Raw genomic sequence first — 18,253 nt, 5'->3', positions numbered from 1 at the left:
TATTAAAAATGCCTATTTTACACAGCGGACATTTAGGCAGTGCTCCGACCATATGCCGTCTCGCTGCAACCTCTCCTGTCAACCACGCATCATGCATGTATTTGAAGGCGAGGCTTTGTATTTTTAAAGATCCTAATTGTGACCAGTGCCCCTATGCCTTTTTCCAGTTAACGTATATAACGTCTCAACGAGCCACATCTGGCGATGTTCGCACATGTACTGACGGAAAAATGGACTTAGCCTCAACAAATTGCTTATTGAGACTCTGCCCATGATTTGAATCTCTGTTTCGATTGGAAACGGTCTGGTCACTTTGAAAACTGCTCTGGGATAATTTACCACTTACCTGTTTTCTCAGATTTCCGGTCCCCAAAAGCCCAAACTTGCTGCCAAGTCGGTCGTGACATCATAGACTGAGTGCAAAACAAACATGGTGGCCTGGTGGTAAAATTCCCTTTGAATGCATAATGGTTAAATAACAGACAGGTAGTTTCTTTGTGTCGAGAATCGGTCTAAAGTCGTAATCTTCCATAATATGTATTGACATTATTACAGGTACTCTTACCTACGAATTAACTATAAGAAGATATGTGTATACCTGAACCATGAAACATCAACAAAATTTTCCCCACAACGTGACACGCTGAATCCATTATTAAGAAAATGGATTAAACACAATTTATTATTTTTGGTTCATTATACACTGCGAGTTGCTGCTAAGTTTGGTAAAGATTGAATGAGAATGGAATTTCTATGGTGCATAAAGGATTAAAAACGGTACCCTTAGATAGATGAAATGTCAAAACGCTTGTATATATAATCAGTTGCAGCAGTCAATATAAATATATTTTTTAAAGTTATATTCAAGTCTGATTAAGACCGGCTTAAATATCAAAATTATATAGTGCGCAAAAGGTTAAATATTGCAAAAAGATGAAAAACTCTTGTAAGCACGAGCATTATTGTTAATGCAAGAAATGAGCTGGAGTGTTCTGGAAATAAACTTCCTTGCTGCCAATATTGTACATATAATGAAACGTCTAAGGAGCACACAAGTTAAACGGATTGACGGAATGACGTCCTGAGCAACTCACCTGACCAGTTGGGCAGTTGCTCCTGCGAGCTAATAAATAATAAAAAACAAGAGCGCCGCCTAGCGGGACAGTATATGCCCGTCTGCGTCAAGATGTCAGTAACATGTACCACTTGTTATTCGAATACACCAACCATTTAAAGAGTTAAGGCTCGGATATGATTTTGCCTTTGACCCACATCGTGACAGTAACATTGGACGCAGGGCGCTGAAAGTTGCGCCAGACATATCGTCTCGATGTAAATAATATTTGTAGCAAATATAATTCGGATATACTAACCGGTTCAAGAATTACAGTCCGGACACGAATTTGAGAAAGACGGAAAGACAGACAGACGACACGAGCCATCACATTATACGAATCGTCTTTCTACGTGAGTATAATAAACACAGTTATGCTTGAAAAGCTACATAATTAATGTATCCAGGTAAACTGAATATACATCATGTCTAGTTCTATAGATGTTAGCAAGAAAAATGCATCACTATATAAAAGCATAAAGTGATTGGGAATGAAAATAATTGAGAGAGTTGGTGACCGAGTAGATAACTTTACAAAATATAACGTTACAAATTGAAACCAACAGGATGCTGACCTGATTACCATGTATGTCAATCTACTCACTAGGTGATGAGTTTTAAGACTTTAATCTGCATGATCCGAGGAATAATCTACTCCGAACTCATGCACATATCGCCTAGCACATCAAAAGAAAAATATATATATATATATATATATATATATATATATATATATATATATATATATATATATATATATATATATATATATATATATATATATATGTGTGTGTGTGTGTGTGTGTGTGTGTGTGTGTGACGTTGGCTGGAATGTGGCTTGTTATTTACAGTTGTTGTCAAATTTTGTTAAAGCACATCGTTTGAAATGCTTTGCTTAAACATATTTATTTTACATCGATTGCGAAAAGAATTTCTTATAATTTATATTAATCACTCGCGCTGGCTTCCTGTGTAGAACCAGTACTAAGCAATGTGGATTAATTATCTTGCTCAAGGATAAATAACATTGCCATGGCGATGATCGAACCCACGACCTTTAGATATGAAGTCCAAAACTAAAGCACTGGACCATACACTCCACGACACAATGCTTGTTCTTTAATTCATTTCAATTATCTTCATTGGTTGTGGAGACATTGATACTGGAGCCCAGCCGATGCAATGCCTTTGGATACCACGTGATACTGGAGCCCAGCAGATGTAATGCATTTAGATACCACGTGATGTTGGTGCCCAGCAGATTATGGCATTTAGATACCACGTGATTTCTAGAAATGACGTTCATTTTCTAAAACTATGTCTTTCCGGACTTTACAAATATAAACCGATGCACCACTCACGTAAACGACATCGCAACAAAACAATGACGATGCCACTGCCACATCCAAACAGACGCTGCCATATCGTAAGCAAATTTCAGACATTACATCATAAACAGCATGGGGTCAATATTTTACAGGGGTCTTTTTTATCTGTGAGGGGTCATAGCATTGTAGGCTTTTATGAAAAAGTCAGTTTCTGTAGCACGAATTACGACCGTGGGTAATTTTTCTATATAAAATTTCGACCTGGGGCCACTATTCTATGTGGCTCGATTTACCTCATTACAGCGGAAACCTCGTGGTGCTTGTCGCGTTCCATGCCCTTCCCTCCCGCTTTCACTGTTTCGACGATAACAAGGAAGAAACCAGATGGCTAAAAGACCACATCGCAGCTGTATTACATCATGGTCTTTGGCTTCTTTGATGCCTGAACTGCCGGAACGATCTGTTTTGTTCCGATTTGCATCGCCTTTTCCGGCGTTTCGCCTGCAAGTAGGTCGAAGCCAACTTCATGAATTGTTGGCTGCATTCGTTGAGGGGCCAGAGCAGCGGGCGGTTAGACAGGTATTCTTACCGAATTATTATCGGGATTGGTACCATTTACTTTGATTTTCCTGACGTTAAGAATATTTTAGCTCCATGTTGCCTGAAATCATGAAGAGGACTTCCATAACGAGCTGACTTCCGACTTGTACCTGGTCAATTCCCTGGTTTGGGAAAGGACTTGTCCAGCAAAAAATAATTGAAACCGTTTTGGGACACATCGTCCATTTTGATTAATTCAAAATGTGCAGTGCGTAATTGGTTGCCTATTTTGTAAATGAGGTATGAATAATGGATAGTAGTTAGTATTGGTTTTATATATATATATATATATATATTATCCGGAAAACTCGTTAATCCGGACATATTCGCTGTGAACGAATGTGTCCGGATTAACGAGGCTCCACTCTATATATATATATATATATATATAGAGAGAGAGAGAGAGAGAGAGAGAGAGAGAGGCTCCACTCTATATATATATATATATATATATATATATATATATATATATATATATATATATATATATATATATATATATATATATATATATATATATATATATATATATATATATATATATATATATATATATATTGTGACACGGCAGTTGTTTAGGCCACGTTGATGCCTCCTATCCGTTTTACTTTTTAAAGTTCACATCAAACTTGCTGCAAAAGTTTTCGTAAACAACCATGTCAATGCCATTGTCAAACGCGTCGCACCCTCTTTGGCCCGGAAAGGGATACCGCATCTGAGTGAGAATCCTTCTTGCCTGGTCGTAAACATGGAACCAGAAAAGCGAGCCATCCCAAGCAAATGGTCACTGACGCTAACGCCACAGTTTGATCGGGCAGTAAATATATTGTCAAAACAATCATAGTTTTCTTTTTCTTTTTTTGCGTGTTGATTTAGTCTAGCTAGATATAGTAACAACGTATCAGGTTCCGTTTTTCACTTGAACATGTGGTTTCTAACTAAAATAATCATTACGTCGAGGGATTTGCATGTACAATGCGTCTATCTGGCTATAAATGGTAATACAATAAGAGGTTTTGTATATTCGGCGGTAAATGGAAATAAGAGATTCTCACTTCAAACACTGCCATGTATGTGACAGTGAGTATGTTTTCACAGCAACAAAATATAGTAACAGTCACTCCCAATCTGGCTGGCTTAAGTTCTTTTCGGTTAGGTGTCAATTTTGGCCGCGCTGTTATCAGTCTGGTGTATTGTTGCCCTGAACATAATTCAACGTCATTTTCCAACAGAATGTCTGGTATTTGCATTATTGTGTTTGCGTCAAAAATATTTGAGCATAAATGACCTTTAGTATTAATTAATAATTTATTATTGAGGTTTCAAATATGGCTCTCTGGTCTTAAAAAGGCAACTTAAGACTCACACTAGAGTCCATTGTTAAATGGGTTAAAAACCAGTTCTGGTGACAAATGGGAAATTAACAATAGGTCGCAATTTATGATGGTATTTGGCGACAATGGTAAATTAATATGTATGCAAAAAAAATTGTGGGATTATAGGATTAATGGGGCACGATACAACAGACCATTATTTTTTTTAGGGGTCTCGGTCGTCTGTCGTGGCATTGAAGATTCTGGAGAAAAAGAAAAATCTTATGTTAAAACGTTCATCGGTTTAATAACCTGATTGATTATATGGACAAAGGGAAATTAACATTAGGTTTCCACTTTGTGGGATTCCAGCGACATCTGTATACGGATATTGATGAAGCAAAATAAATAAGGTATCTTGGAGACATTCTGTCTGAATAAAATGGTGCATTATGACCAGAAATCTCAGCACGCAATTTTTTTGACAAAACATGACGCTTAGGTAAAAGTTTCAAGACAATCGCCGTGAAAATTATACTGCCCGACTTTTTATCCAAAGTTAATGTTTATCACGCTACAGTAGCTTTTTGTATCTTTGTACGAAACTGATGCATGAAAAATTCACCTGACTTGATAATGACCGAAAATAATTTTAAAAAATATTGGTATAGGACTCAATTGTTAGTGAGAATCTTCACTTTAAAAATACCCAAATTTCAATATTAAAAAAGATCCGCTCGAACGTCACGAGATATTTATGAAGGATATTTTAGAAATTGTAAAAAGCAAGTCAGTTCGCAGTTCTTAAGTGAGTGTGTTTATTCTTCTCTTCATTGTCTTTCTTTTTCTTTCAATCTATCGGTCATTATTATAGGGATCATGATGGTTAGGGGATATACATTTTATTTTTAACGGGATGGTACGGATATGGATTTTACTTTGTTTATTAGGGGATAATAGGCACGTAAGGGGACAGGGAAGCTACTTTTTTGCAAGGAAACTTAATTCTGTGTTATACACCATTCTTTTGGATACTAGACCTACCTTTTGTTGATAATCAACTATGATTGCCCGTCACTCAAAAGTAGATGTGGCTAGTAGGTATAGAGGTATTGGATCATAAGGGTGGGGATAATGGATAGTAAGTCAATGTGTATTGGTCAGTTAAAGTGTACGTTAAAGTTATGGACAGATACCTAACATATGTATATTTAATTTGTATTGCCTGCTGACTTCCATGATTATATGTCATGTATATGTGCATTCTGTAACTGACTTGTGTCCAAAATCAAGTTAACGATCTACCTGACACGTGGCCTATATTTTGTAAACAACAGAATACGTAGCTAATATTTCTCTACGAGTATAGATGAAATACTCAGATCTATATTAATGGAAGTAAACATGTTTATTTGAATCTGAGTTATAAACATTAGTTTTTCACTTGGAATATCCAAATCTTACTGACAGCTTAGAATGTTTTCGAAAGGAAATTGACCTACATCCTGAAAATATTATTGTGTCTTAGCTTTTTATAATAATGTTGTTTACTTCAAAATTATTCATTCCTATCTTAACATCCGAAGTGCAATCAGTCTTATTTTTGTGTTTAGTTTTTAATTTGGGTGGATTTACTTACTTAAATTATTCACTGGAATTACAAAATGTTCATTAATACCTCTTGGACTAAATCATTAATTTGGACTTACAGTGATATAATTCAAGGGCATTTTGGATTATATCATTGTGATATATCAAAAGACTGTTGGCACATTAGCTAATTGATAATATAGGCACATCAACACATTCAATATTAGAATTCATTTGGATCACCACTGGAATTGATTTGGAACTCAATACATTTGAGCTTGTGATAGAACTTTTAAGACTACTTGGGATTCAATTAACACTACTGTACTTCTTTTTTAAATTTCACTTTGTATCCTCGTGAAATAAATTAATTGTTGTATTTTACAAAACTTGTTTATTCTGATGCTTAATTTAAGAACATAGAGTGGTAACACATAGGATTCAACTTGTCAGTAGAATCCTGCACGTAAGCGGTGTCCTAACATTAATTTCGCCGTTGTTCTAAAATCACCCATCACGTTAAATCTATGGGCATTTTTCGCATAGGATTTTTTTGTGTCCCTCGAATACTTATTACCGCAAAAATAGTGTCCTAATGTTAACTTCCCCAAGGATGTTGGCCTGCTGTTAACTTGTCACTATCTCCAAGTGTCATAAATAATGGTGACATAATATTAATTTCCCATCTGATTCTTGAATTTTCGTAACCTAATTTAATATATGATTCTCCCGTGGGACTTAAGTGGTGGTTTTGAGTCTAGAGTACCATACTTGAACTCAGATATTATAGCCTCAATGGTGAATTCATATTAAAGATCATTTATGCCAATAAATTTATCAAGCAAAACAAATAATGCAAACACTAGACATTCTGTCGGACAAAGCTGGACGGCAGTAGAGCTGGCCATCTTGTTTTGTTTTGGTTTTTATTGTTTGGGGGTTGGGGAGGGACTTTAAGTTACTATCACTGGCACCTAAACTGAAGAAAAACTTAAGTCAGCAAAAGTGAGAGTGATATTTGTTTGTGGGTGCGGGGGGGGGGTGTCCGGGGGGGGGGGTGCAAAACATGCTGGTTTTCACTACGTAAATTATTTTTAGTAAGAATCTTTAATTTCCAGTTCTCACCAGACAAAACATGTTAATTTTTTTCCATTCCTCGACAAACAAACTAATCCCACATGAAAATCCTACAACGTAATATATAATTTCAGTTAGAAACCACATCACAGAACCTGTTACAGTGTGACCATTTCTAACCAGACTAATTCAATACAGGTGAAAAAATGTACCAGATTTTTTCCCAATATTTTATGTTTCTCTAAACGTCTCAGACATGGCTGCCTAATGTTAATTTCCCGTTTGGTTCTAAAATCTTTTTAACCTATGTAACACAGAATGCCCATTATGAATTATATAGATACACTATACTACTCTTAAGGCTCGAGAATGAGTAATATGCACCGATTCAAATTCGCGTGTGGCGCCCCAGGAGATTTCGTACAGACCACGATGATTCAACAAATAGCTGCGCTTGGTAACCACAGATTTCAAGTGTTCATTCCCAACATTCTTTTAAACGTACTCATTTAATCAGGTATTAATAGGCTTGCGGTTACACTACCCGATGAACTGGTAACGCCATTATTTAATTCAAGCTAGTTGTTTCACTCTTGATACAGTAAATGACAGTTACCTCTTTTTGCAACATGTACTTTGTTCATTTTAAATTGCCAGTTGTGTAGCCAACTTGAGAACTGTAGATAAGTACATTTTATACCAGTATAGCAAAACCAGCAATTTAATGAGAGTAGGGCCGCCCTCGATGGTCCCGGATATATATACACGCACACACACAGTATAGTGTTACGACTCTCTGGTCATAAAGTAAGTAGCAGAAAGAAGCAAAACCAACAAGTTTTGTAAAACTTAACACAGTTGTCAATGTTATAAAATGAAAATTTAACAGGAACTTACAGTATTAAGAACTGAATCCAAAATAATCCTGAAAAAAATTATATTAAAGTCCAAAAGAATGAAAAGTTCCGTATAAATTTCAGATCCACGAATATACTGCTCCGCCAACAGTCCTGAAATGTCAAAATGGCACTGTCCAGAACTCATTTAAATAATTTGCAGTAGCTAACACATATTATAGTTTAATGAGGACTTTCTTTTTCTACTGAATGATCCAACTAAATGTTTTCCTCTCAAAACAATATCTAAATACAACTTAAGATACGTCTGCAGACTTGATGTCACAAGAAGGACACAAGAAATAAGAATGAGAACACTGCAGAGTCCGAACTACTTATATACAAGCGAAAAGGATAAAAACACGTATAGTATCACTACTCCTACTTAACAAATCGAAAATCTCCAATATCGTAAAAGAACTCGCTCGATTTAGCCCATTCAATGATAATTAACTTAATTTTTCTAAGATATCACCTGACCGACCTGTCAAAAAGGAAAAAGCCCACAACTTGTAAACATATTTACTAATAATGTTTATTATTAGTAACTGTCAACACGTACGAAAGCAACTATTTATAGATCCTATGCAATTTTACGTTCTTAATATCTTCAAATAGAACCATGCACGTACAACATTGCAACTAAAGATAATCAATCCAATTATCAGCCATGAATAAAATTTACAGAAGTTATAGATATGTGTATCAATAAAGAAAGATGTACAGAGACATAGTATCGCCATTAAAGGGTTGTTATCATTGACCTGACATGGAAAGTAATTATAATACCCTGTCACTCTATTCACTACTGATACAATAATCATACACTGTCATTCCTTTCCTATTTAGTCTTAGGCACTAGTTTTGCTTCCTTATTCTAAATTACCTAAGTAAACATTAAATTTCATTCCGAAAGTCTTTCATTATATTCAGTAAGTTTTTCATAAATACCTATACAGCCAATCTCATTTTTAATATATTCATGGACAGCAGTATTAATAAGTGCTTGCAAATGAGAGGCATCATTTAACTTGAACTTTATTTTGTAAGATTTTATAGATCAGGGTATGTTTTGAAAATCTAATAAGGTAATTACAAGAAGAAAAAAATCAGTTATGTATAAAGGTAAAATATTCCTGGATATACTCACCAAAAGTAAGTATTCTCAAGCTTGTACGTGGACAGATGGACAATATTCTAATGTCGCCTCACAGTTTCGACACAGAAATTATATAGCTCATTTTGAGGTATTTTCCTACTTGCAAATGATTTGAGACCTATTTCACTTCCCCGGACTGCACATCGGCTGCTCTTATTCGCATATCGTTTTCAAATAAGCAGATGCGATGTCAGGTTCCAATATCTCTTAGCGTCACTTACTGATGAGAACTTTATGAAGTGGAGAAATAAAGAAATTTACACTGTCACGTGTATAATATATTATCAGTTCGATCTAATACAATTAGGGCAGCATCTGTTTGTTTTTTTTTTCCTTCAAATTTAAAGAAATCACAATGAGTAAAAACCATTAAATCAGATTACTTATTATTGCAGGTATTTCCTACTCAGGTTACCTTATTTATTTTTAATTTTCGAATGGTTGCATTTATTTGTACACAGTTTATTTTCATCTGATTAAATGTGATTTTCTTTAAAGATGTTATACACTCCTTTTTCTACCACTTGCAGGCTTTCTGGACTTGATTTCTCGAATGTGTGAGATGTACTGATGACTGGGGGTCAGCACCAGCTTGTATTGCTTGGATTGAAGTGTACCTTGCTCATTGTGTATAAAATCTGGCCTTATCAAACACGGTCACGTTTATATGTCATGCATAGTGCAGAGGTTATCCATAAAATCTGTCTTATCTTGTTTTATCATCAGACATCAAAGCTTGAGATGCTCACCTCAGCCATTGTCTTTTGACCTTTATTGCATATCCTTATTTTCCTCGTGTCTTGCGCCGATTCAAGACTACTTAGTATACGGTTTCAGATCCCGTGGAAGCACAAAGTGGAACATGGGGCATTTAAAAAATCATTTTTTCTTCATGATTATTAGTGCATTACTGATGATCTCAGGTAATACTTCCAGGAACTGTTATGATGTTTCATTAATTTTATTTTGTTTGTCTTTTTTTGTTTTTGTTCTTTTTATTTTCTTTTCTGTTTGTTCGTTTGTTTGTTTGACCAGAATCAGTTTTAAAAAATTGTATAATTCAGTTTTGAGTAAGTTAATATAGTTTTGAATGCATTTCGTCTCATGGCACAAATATATCGACGATATTTGTTTGTATCGAGTGAATAGTATACATATTTCAAGGAGTGGGCGAAAAACTTTTAATTTTCACGAGTAACAATACTTGAGTTTTTCACTCACGAATAAAATATATCCAGTATTCACTAAGAACAAACAGATTTTCTATTTTATGTTCAAGTATATAGGCTAGCAAAATGTACAACATATAGAAGTAAGCGATTTTTTTTGTATCCCAATCATGCCAGCTGTTAACCTATTATGTTCGTTGTGTTTTGTGTATATTTGCAAAGAAAATTATCAGTAGCAAAATTTCTTTAAACAAAAATATTGAATAAAAATACATAAGCACTTTATGGGATGTGAATCTGGTACTCATGTGCAAAACATGACCATGCTTACCGCTAAAACAAGAACTTGATACAACCAGAGATCTTGGTCATAATGCTATACATGTATATTGATCGCAGTGGGGGAAAAAATATTTTTTCATATTTTCTCCAGTGACTTATCAAAATTATTTCAGTTGCAATATCGACTAATTAACGAATTAGCATAAATAAAGTACTATTTTAATAAATTCAGTGCAGAGGACAAAAACATAAGTACATACTAAAATACGTCATATTAATTATTTGTGCTTAAGCAGAAATTACGTTAATGATTTATTAATTTAAAGTTTGCAACCTTTATTTCCTCCATCAACTTCTTAAATTTACTTACCTTGAATTTATTTAAGATTCAACATATTATATTGCTATGACGATTATTTTCAATTTTCGTATCTAACATAGTTGACAGTAATTCCTTTTTCAATTACAGCCATATTTTCACGAACGGCAGAAGGTCAGACAAGTATGTACTCGATCCACGTGTGTATGTGTCTGTTCGTCAAGAATTTTCACTCGATTTCTATCTCTCATATTCACATGTATCTGGAGTGTCATATTTATCTCGCCAATATAAATATAAATATATGTTTATTCTTTATGATGGTATGTACATATATAAATAATATAGCTGTTAACAATTTAAAAACTAGTCGAAACTCACCTATCAGTCTTTGAGGATTATTGTCCGGCTGAATGTCGAGGAGGGCTTCACACTGGTATATGATATATTTTAGTTGTGAAATTCGTAAGGTCTCAAATGAGAATAGTGGCTTATGTTGAAGACCGTTTGTGACCCTCAAAACCTTTAATGCAAGGTATAAGCCCTAAATTATATATATATATATATATATATATATATATATATATATATATATATATATATATATATATATATATATATATATATATATATATATATATATATATATATATATCTTATTATATACACTTATCCTGGTGCATATTTATACTATTGATGTAATGTATATATATTGCATTTTTAAAGATAAACCAAGTCAGTTATTTAAATTTACTCTCCTTTCGAGTGAGTTCTAGTGCTTATATTGTCATCGTGTTTGACCTTGCTTTATTGGATCGGAGAGCATAGCCGAGTAGGCTAGGGCGCCAGTAAATGAGGTGTAACCGATAAGTGTCGTTACTCGCGTCATGAGTTCGATTCCTGCTTGTAACGATTTATAGTGTTCTAACCCACTTGATTTTATTGATTTTATCGGTGTTATTCCATCTATATGTATGTCATATAATCATGTATCCGTACGTACATACACTGTGGGAACTAGGGGTAACGGTTTTCTATGATATATCAATCAGACGTGGTCAACCCAAAACTTGGAAACAATTTCATCTCAGACAGATACTCCGTCTAGTCCGTCGCAATGTAAACCCATTGCGTCATACCTCATATAGATTTATAATGAAAATTCCCCAATATATAAATATTGGAGAATGAAGACGCAAACACAGTGGGAATTCGGACTAAATATACATTTCAGTTTTATTCCCATTTGGTAGCATCATCCAATCATCATCATCATCATCATCATCATCAATAACAACAATATCATCATCATGTTATTGTTATTGTTAGTATTAGAATTATTAGTCTTTGTTCTAGTCTTAGTCTTAGTATTAGTTTTACAAGTCTTTGTTCTATAATGTAATTATATTGATAAATTATATTGATATTTTTCTGTCTCTATATCTGTTTCTGTCTCTCCTTACCTGTCTCTGTCTCTGTGTGTTGTGTATTGCACTGGACAACAAATTTTTACAAAAGTCATGTTACTGAAATAAAATTAGTCAATTCTTATCAATTTTTATGTGCTGAACACGAATATGACAGTCAAATTGCAAAATTGGCTCTAGTTTTTTTGTAATCTGCAAGAAATTAATGTTTACATAACGAAATGCATTCCAATAGTAAAAGGTCAACTGTAATAGCCTACCTATAAAAAATCAAGTCATTGACTACATCTTAGATTTCTTCGCCTGTCTCTTGTATAGCTGTTCGGGAGCATCTCTGAGGAGTGTCCAGCAGTAGTCAGCCAGCATTGTAGTGGACCATTTTCCCTGGTATCTTTGTTCCATTGTTGCGATATCTTGATGAAAACGTTCGCCGTGTTCATCACTAACAATACCACAGTTGCTAGGAAAGAAATCCAAATGGGAATGAAGGAAGTGAATCTTTAGAGACATATTGCAGCCAAGTTTCTTATACTTCATCAACATGTCTTCTACTAGTTCCTTATAGTTTTCTGCCCTAACATTTCCTAGGAAGTTTGTAGAAACTAGGCGAAAAGCATTCCATGCTTGTTTCGCGTCACCTTCCAGCAAGTTGTTGAACCGGTCATCTTTGAAAAGCTCTCGAATCTGAGGACCCACAAAAACTCCCTCTTTAATCTTTGCTTCGCTGAGTCGAGGGAATTTTTCATGCAGGTATCGGAATGCTGGCAAAGTCCAGTCAATGGCTTTCACGAAGTTCTTCATCAAACCTAGTTTGATGTGAAGGGGTGGTAGCAAGATTTTCTGAGCCTCAACCAGAGCTGGGTGTTGGATATTCTTCTCTCCAATGGCTACATTCTGCCTGTGAGTCCATTCCTTCCTCATGTAGTGCATTTCCCTTGCTCGGCTATCCCACTCGCATAAGAAACACATGTATTTTGTATATCCTTGCTGCAGTCCCATTAAAAGGGCAACTACCTTCAAATCACCACAGAGGTGCCAGCTGTACTTGTTATACTCAATGGAATTCAGTAGCTGCCTTAAGTTATCGTATGTCTCTTTCATGTGGACAGCATACGCTACTGGAATAGATGGAAGAATGTTTCCATTGTGCAAAAGCACAGCCTTGAGACTCAGTTTCGAAGAGTCCACAAATAGTCTCCATTCTTGTGGGTCATGAGTGATTTTTAAAGCATTCATGAGGCCCTCAATATCGGAACAGAATATCAGATTACTTTCCTTTCTGAAGAAAGGCTCCAATTGCTGGTGGCGCTTTCGATATGCAGTAATTGTGACATCTTCTTCTAGAAGATTCCATTGTTGGAGTCTTGATCCTAGCAATTCTGCCTTGTTCTTTGATAAGTCCAAATCACGAATCAGGTCATTTAGTTCTTCCTGTGTTATTCTGTGTGGGGTTGATGATGCACCACAGTGAAAATCTGGATCACTGCATGCTGATGGACCAGGAGAAGAACAGGTCGACTCATCTTTGTCTTCGTCAGATGAATCAAGAGAATATTCTGCTGGAGGTTCTGGAATAGGAAGTCCCTCACCATGTGGAACTGGTCTCAATGCAGACGGAATGTTTGGGTAGACTATTCTCGACTTCTTTCGCTTCGTTATTCCGCCGGAAAGAGGAGGAACCAAGCAGAAGTAACAGTCATTTAGGTGGTTGCTTGGCTCTCTCCACACCATTGGGACTGCAAACGGCATTGATGACCTTTTGCAATTCAACCACTGTGAAAGCTGTGTTGTACATGTAGCACAGCATATATGCGGAGCCCAAGGCTTGTCTTGGTCACCAACCTTGCATCCGAAGTAAAGATGATATGCCTTCTTCACTTGAGAATTGATACTTTTCTTCTGGTTGGCAAATGTCACTTCTCCACAAATATAGCAAAAATTGTCCGCGGTATTAACACACTTTCGAGGCATTACTGTTCTTTATTGTACGTAAATGGATAAAATAATAAGTTTTATGTAACAGTAGCTTGAACTGTCTCGCACAACGTCTAAAATATTTTAAATGCTGAACCTATCTGATTGGGCTTTATATAGTACACTGCTTACGTCAGCTTCAGCAGCCGCCTGGCATTAGTATAATAGGCCTACACATGTATAGTACACTGCTGACGTCAACTTACTTCAGCAGCCGCATGGCATTAGTATTGCATTGCATCAGAAAATGATGCAATCAACTGTGGATGATGTGAGCATGATGGTATTATGCAATGTTACATCATTATTCCGGATGTTGCTGCAGTCCTACTGGAGAAACATAGAAAATGAGGTATATGAATATCTTCAAAACGAGAGCCAATACAAATTTTTCACGGTTATATTCGTGTTCGGCACACCAAAATACTACAGATTAGGGCCTTTTCAAGTCAGTAATGATTTCACTGTTGACCAGTGTTGTTTATCGTCCCCGCTCCCCCTCCCCTCGTGTATTTAATTGTTCATGGCTACTGAGCTCGCCACTCCAAAGAAAGAAAGACCTTGTTTACTCGCAAACGTAGGGAAACGTTGCCTTTCTGCCAGACCGCTTCGGAGGCCTAGAGATTAGAGCGTCCACCTCTGATGCGCGAGCTCGCGGTTTCGAAGCCCGGTCGAGTCATAACAAAGACTTGAGCAGCAGAGGGGGCGAACAGACCGACTTTGGAAGCGTCCAAAAACCGAAATAAGGCTTCTAACTAAAAATATTTCGAGCTGAATATTTGCTTGAAATAAATGATTGAGGACTCCGGTTAATTAGACCATTTATTTTTGTAAATTGAAAACTCGTGAAATTACGAAAAACGAACCAACTTGAAGTCATGCCCCCCTCTGCTGCTATATTAATTAAATCATTATGTTATAATAAAATGGTACATCCGGAATCTGATACTGCAAGGATAGCTCGACAACGATTAGAAGCAATCAAAAAATTTCTTCCTGTTAGAGATTCATTCAGAAAAAAACTACAAGCGCAGCAGGAAGCACAAGTTGAGTACGAAGAGGACACTAAAAAACTATTTAAACCCGTCACTGCAGCTACTAAGAAAGCTGCAGCGGCTGTTGAAAAAACTATATGGGGAGATATTGCGGAGGAAGATGAGAAGAGAAAAAAGGGTATTTTTCCAGTATTAGAACAAACTGCAGCGCAGACTGAAAAAATAGCAGCGAGAACTAAAAAAACAAAAAGGATTTTACGAGATCTTCCAACTGACATAGCTGCAGCTCAACCTCCACCCGTTGGTGAAGAAATACTTGAAGATATTGGAAAACTTCGTACTGAGATAGGTGATATGAAAGATCGTGAATTAATAAAACCAGAAGAAGAGGAACACGATGAAAGGGAAATGATTATGCTGAGCAATAAATTTACCAAGGGGGGTATCAGATTCATAAAAGAAATTAGGGATATTGATATGTTATCAAAACTTGCAGCAGAAAGTTTTGATAAAAAAGAACAACTTTTAAAACCTGAATATAGTTCCGCTCGTATTAGTAATCCCGAAATCTGGTATAAATTATATCGTATATATTACAATAAAGATAGAGTTTATTCCAATGATGAGGTATATAATGATTATCGCAGAAAAATAAACATGTATCTTGCACAAAAAGAATCAAAAATATCACAATCTCTCAGAACAATAAGTGAGGAAGAAGAAGTATCGCCCTCAAGACTATTTAAAAAAACAACAGAAGAAAGATCACCCTTAAGACTATTTAAGACAACAACAGAAGAAGGAGCAACGGGAAGTGGTCTGGGAAATAATCTTGTTTGTCCTGATAATATCCTCAATAACGTGTCACGGTTAGAAGTTCTCATAGGGGGAAAACGTGCCGGAAATAACTCACCAGAAATAACCAATGAAGCATCTGATATTTGTCGGCAATTATTTCAAGGTGGTATCATGGATATTGGCGTTTACCGGGAACTTATTGACGAGCTCGTTGATGATTAGTCACCGCGATTAGATAAATGGTAAATAAAATAAGATCATCGTACACAATAATCATCGTAAATCCGTATCGGTCAGAGCGGCAAACTCACGATCACCAATCTATATAGTTATTTACGGAGATGGACTTGGTGATGTTATTCAGGGATTATTTGCAAGGATAGCCCCAAAAGCAGCGCCTATTGCAAAACAATTATCGATGAAAGCTATTGATATTGTTCGTGAAAAAGCTCCTGATGCAATTGTCAATGTTGCTGGTAAAGCGTTCTCGGCGATCAAAGATAGACTAGCACGATTAATAAGACGAAAACAACAACCAGTAAAATTGCCAAGTACTGAAATTATGACTGCAGACGTCAGTAAAATAATAAATCAAGCCGCAAATCAAAAACTAGCAGCGTTGGCAGATCGGGGACTCGGTGAATCGGGAAATAATATTTCAAGTTTAATATCAGAAAGTGGAACTTCCCGAGGTGGAATTTTCCGAACGCGATAATCAACGTGTTAGACGAAAATAATTACAATAAAATGTTCAAGCGCGTATCCGACACAGCATTTGACATGGAAGCACCTGTCCTTAAAGATGAATCGGTACGTGATTATCAGTTTTATTCTTATGACGCACGAACACCAGATCAACGTGGAAGAATTGAACCACAAGTTCATGACACAAGTAGATATTTTCTACCCGCTGAGACTTTTATTGAGGTAGAAGGTACAATCATAAAAATGGATGATACTAATTACGCAAATGCAGTAAAAATTGGTTTTGTCAACAACGGGATCATGGCATTATTTGATAGCGCCACGTATACGATTGATGGAAAAAATATTGAATCAATTCAGAAAGATGTCGACGTTGCTACAACAATAATTAGTCTAGCAAGATATTCTGATGATTATACAAGATCAGCAGGTCCCACAATGATGTTTATGAAAGATAATTCTAATAACCCTGAAAGCGATCCGTATGATATAAGACGACCAAGAAACAATCTCAATAACGCCGATGCTGATGTGGCGCCAGTGGTTCATGGTGCTAATGAACATTTCAACTTGGGATTTGCAGCGCGTAGAAATATGTTCCTAGGAGACAATAGAAGTTTTTCATGTACAATTCCACTATCGCACATTTTTGGATTTTGTAGGAATGTTAAAAAGGTTATTTTTGGAGCTAGACACACGGTTGTTCTTGTAAGAAAGGGTGATGATAACGATGCTCTGTGGAGACCTCTTGGTGATGCTGGTAAAGTAGTATTATCGAAACTTTCACTGTGGATGTCGGTAATGACTCCAACGATCGCAGAAGAACAAAAGTTGATTTCTTTCATGGACACAGGTGGTAAATCCTTGTTGTCATGGTTAACAACAACAAATAGTATGCAAACTGGCGTTAACGGTCAGTTTACATGGCATATAGCATCACAACAAGGTGTTTCTGCGCCACGACATATTTTTATTACGTTTCAGGAAACTAATCGTTTAAACTCACAAACTCACTCTCATATGATCTTTGACCAACTAAGTCTCACAAATATTGCCTTACGGATAAACGGACAACAAGAACCAACAGAGAATATACAACTAAATTATACACAAAATCATATAGGACGTGCATATCATCGTTTGATGTCATTCATGGGACATGATCAAAATGTAGATACTGGGTTGCAAATATCACAATATGATTTCAGAAAATTTTATCCGAGTTATTATTTTTCACTGGAGCATCTTGATCTATCAAAACAATCTGTCGTTGATATACATCTTAAAGCAATGTTAAATACAGGTAATGTTAATTACAGAGCAATCGCGGTTATACTCAGCAATAAAGCCATGTTACTTGAAGGTGGTAGTGGTCGAATGAGGGTCGTTGATGCACCAGTGGAAAATCTTTAATCATTATTTGGAGCGTAGTAAGTATTTATCATAAAATGCCATATCATCACGTTAGTGTCAGTCTGACCCCTGGTCAGATTAAAAACCTTCAATC

General features: G+C 35.9%; 1 protein-coding gene across 1 annotated transcript in view; it reads left to right on the top strand.

The window, feature by feature from the left end:
• The first annotated feature begins 9,858 nt into the window (after positions 1–9,858).
• LOC149807218 (scavenger receptor cysteine-rich domain-containing protein DMBT1-like) overlaps positions 9,859–18,253 on the top strand; it is a 163,644-nt gene continuing 155,249 nt past the window's right edge. The window contains exons 1-2 of the mRNA XM_089963713.1: positions 9,859–10,000; positions 10,998–11,030. Of these exons, the coding sequence (XP_089819839.1) occupies positions 9,940–10,000; positions 10,998–11,030 (94 nt within the window). The 5' untranslated portion in view covers positions 9,859–9,939. The remainder of the gene's footprint in view (positions 10,001–10,997; positions 11,031–18,253) is intronic.

This window comes from Sinohyriopsis cumingii, chromosome 1 (genome assembly GCF_028554795.1).
Source record: "Sinohyriopsis cumingii isolate HCF-2022 chromosome 1, ASM2855479v2, whole genome shotgun sequence".
NCBI lineage: Eukaryota > Metazoa > Mollusca > Bivalvia > Unionida > Unionidae > Sinohyriopsis > Sinohyriopsis cumingii.
The sequence above is the reverse complement of the archived record's forward strand: the minus strand, read 5'-3'. Positions and strand labels throughout refer to the sequence as shown.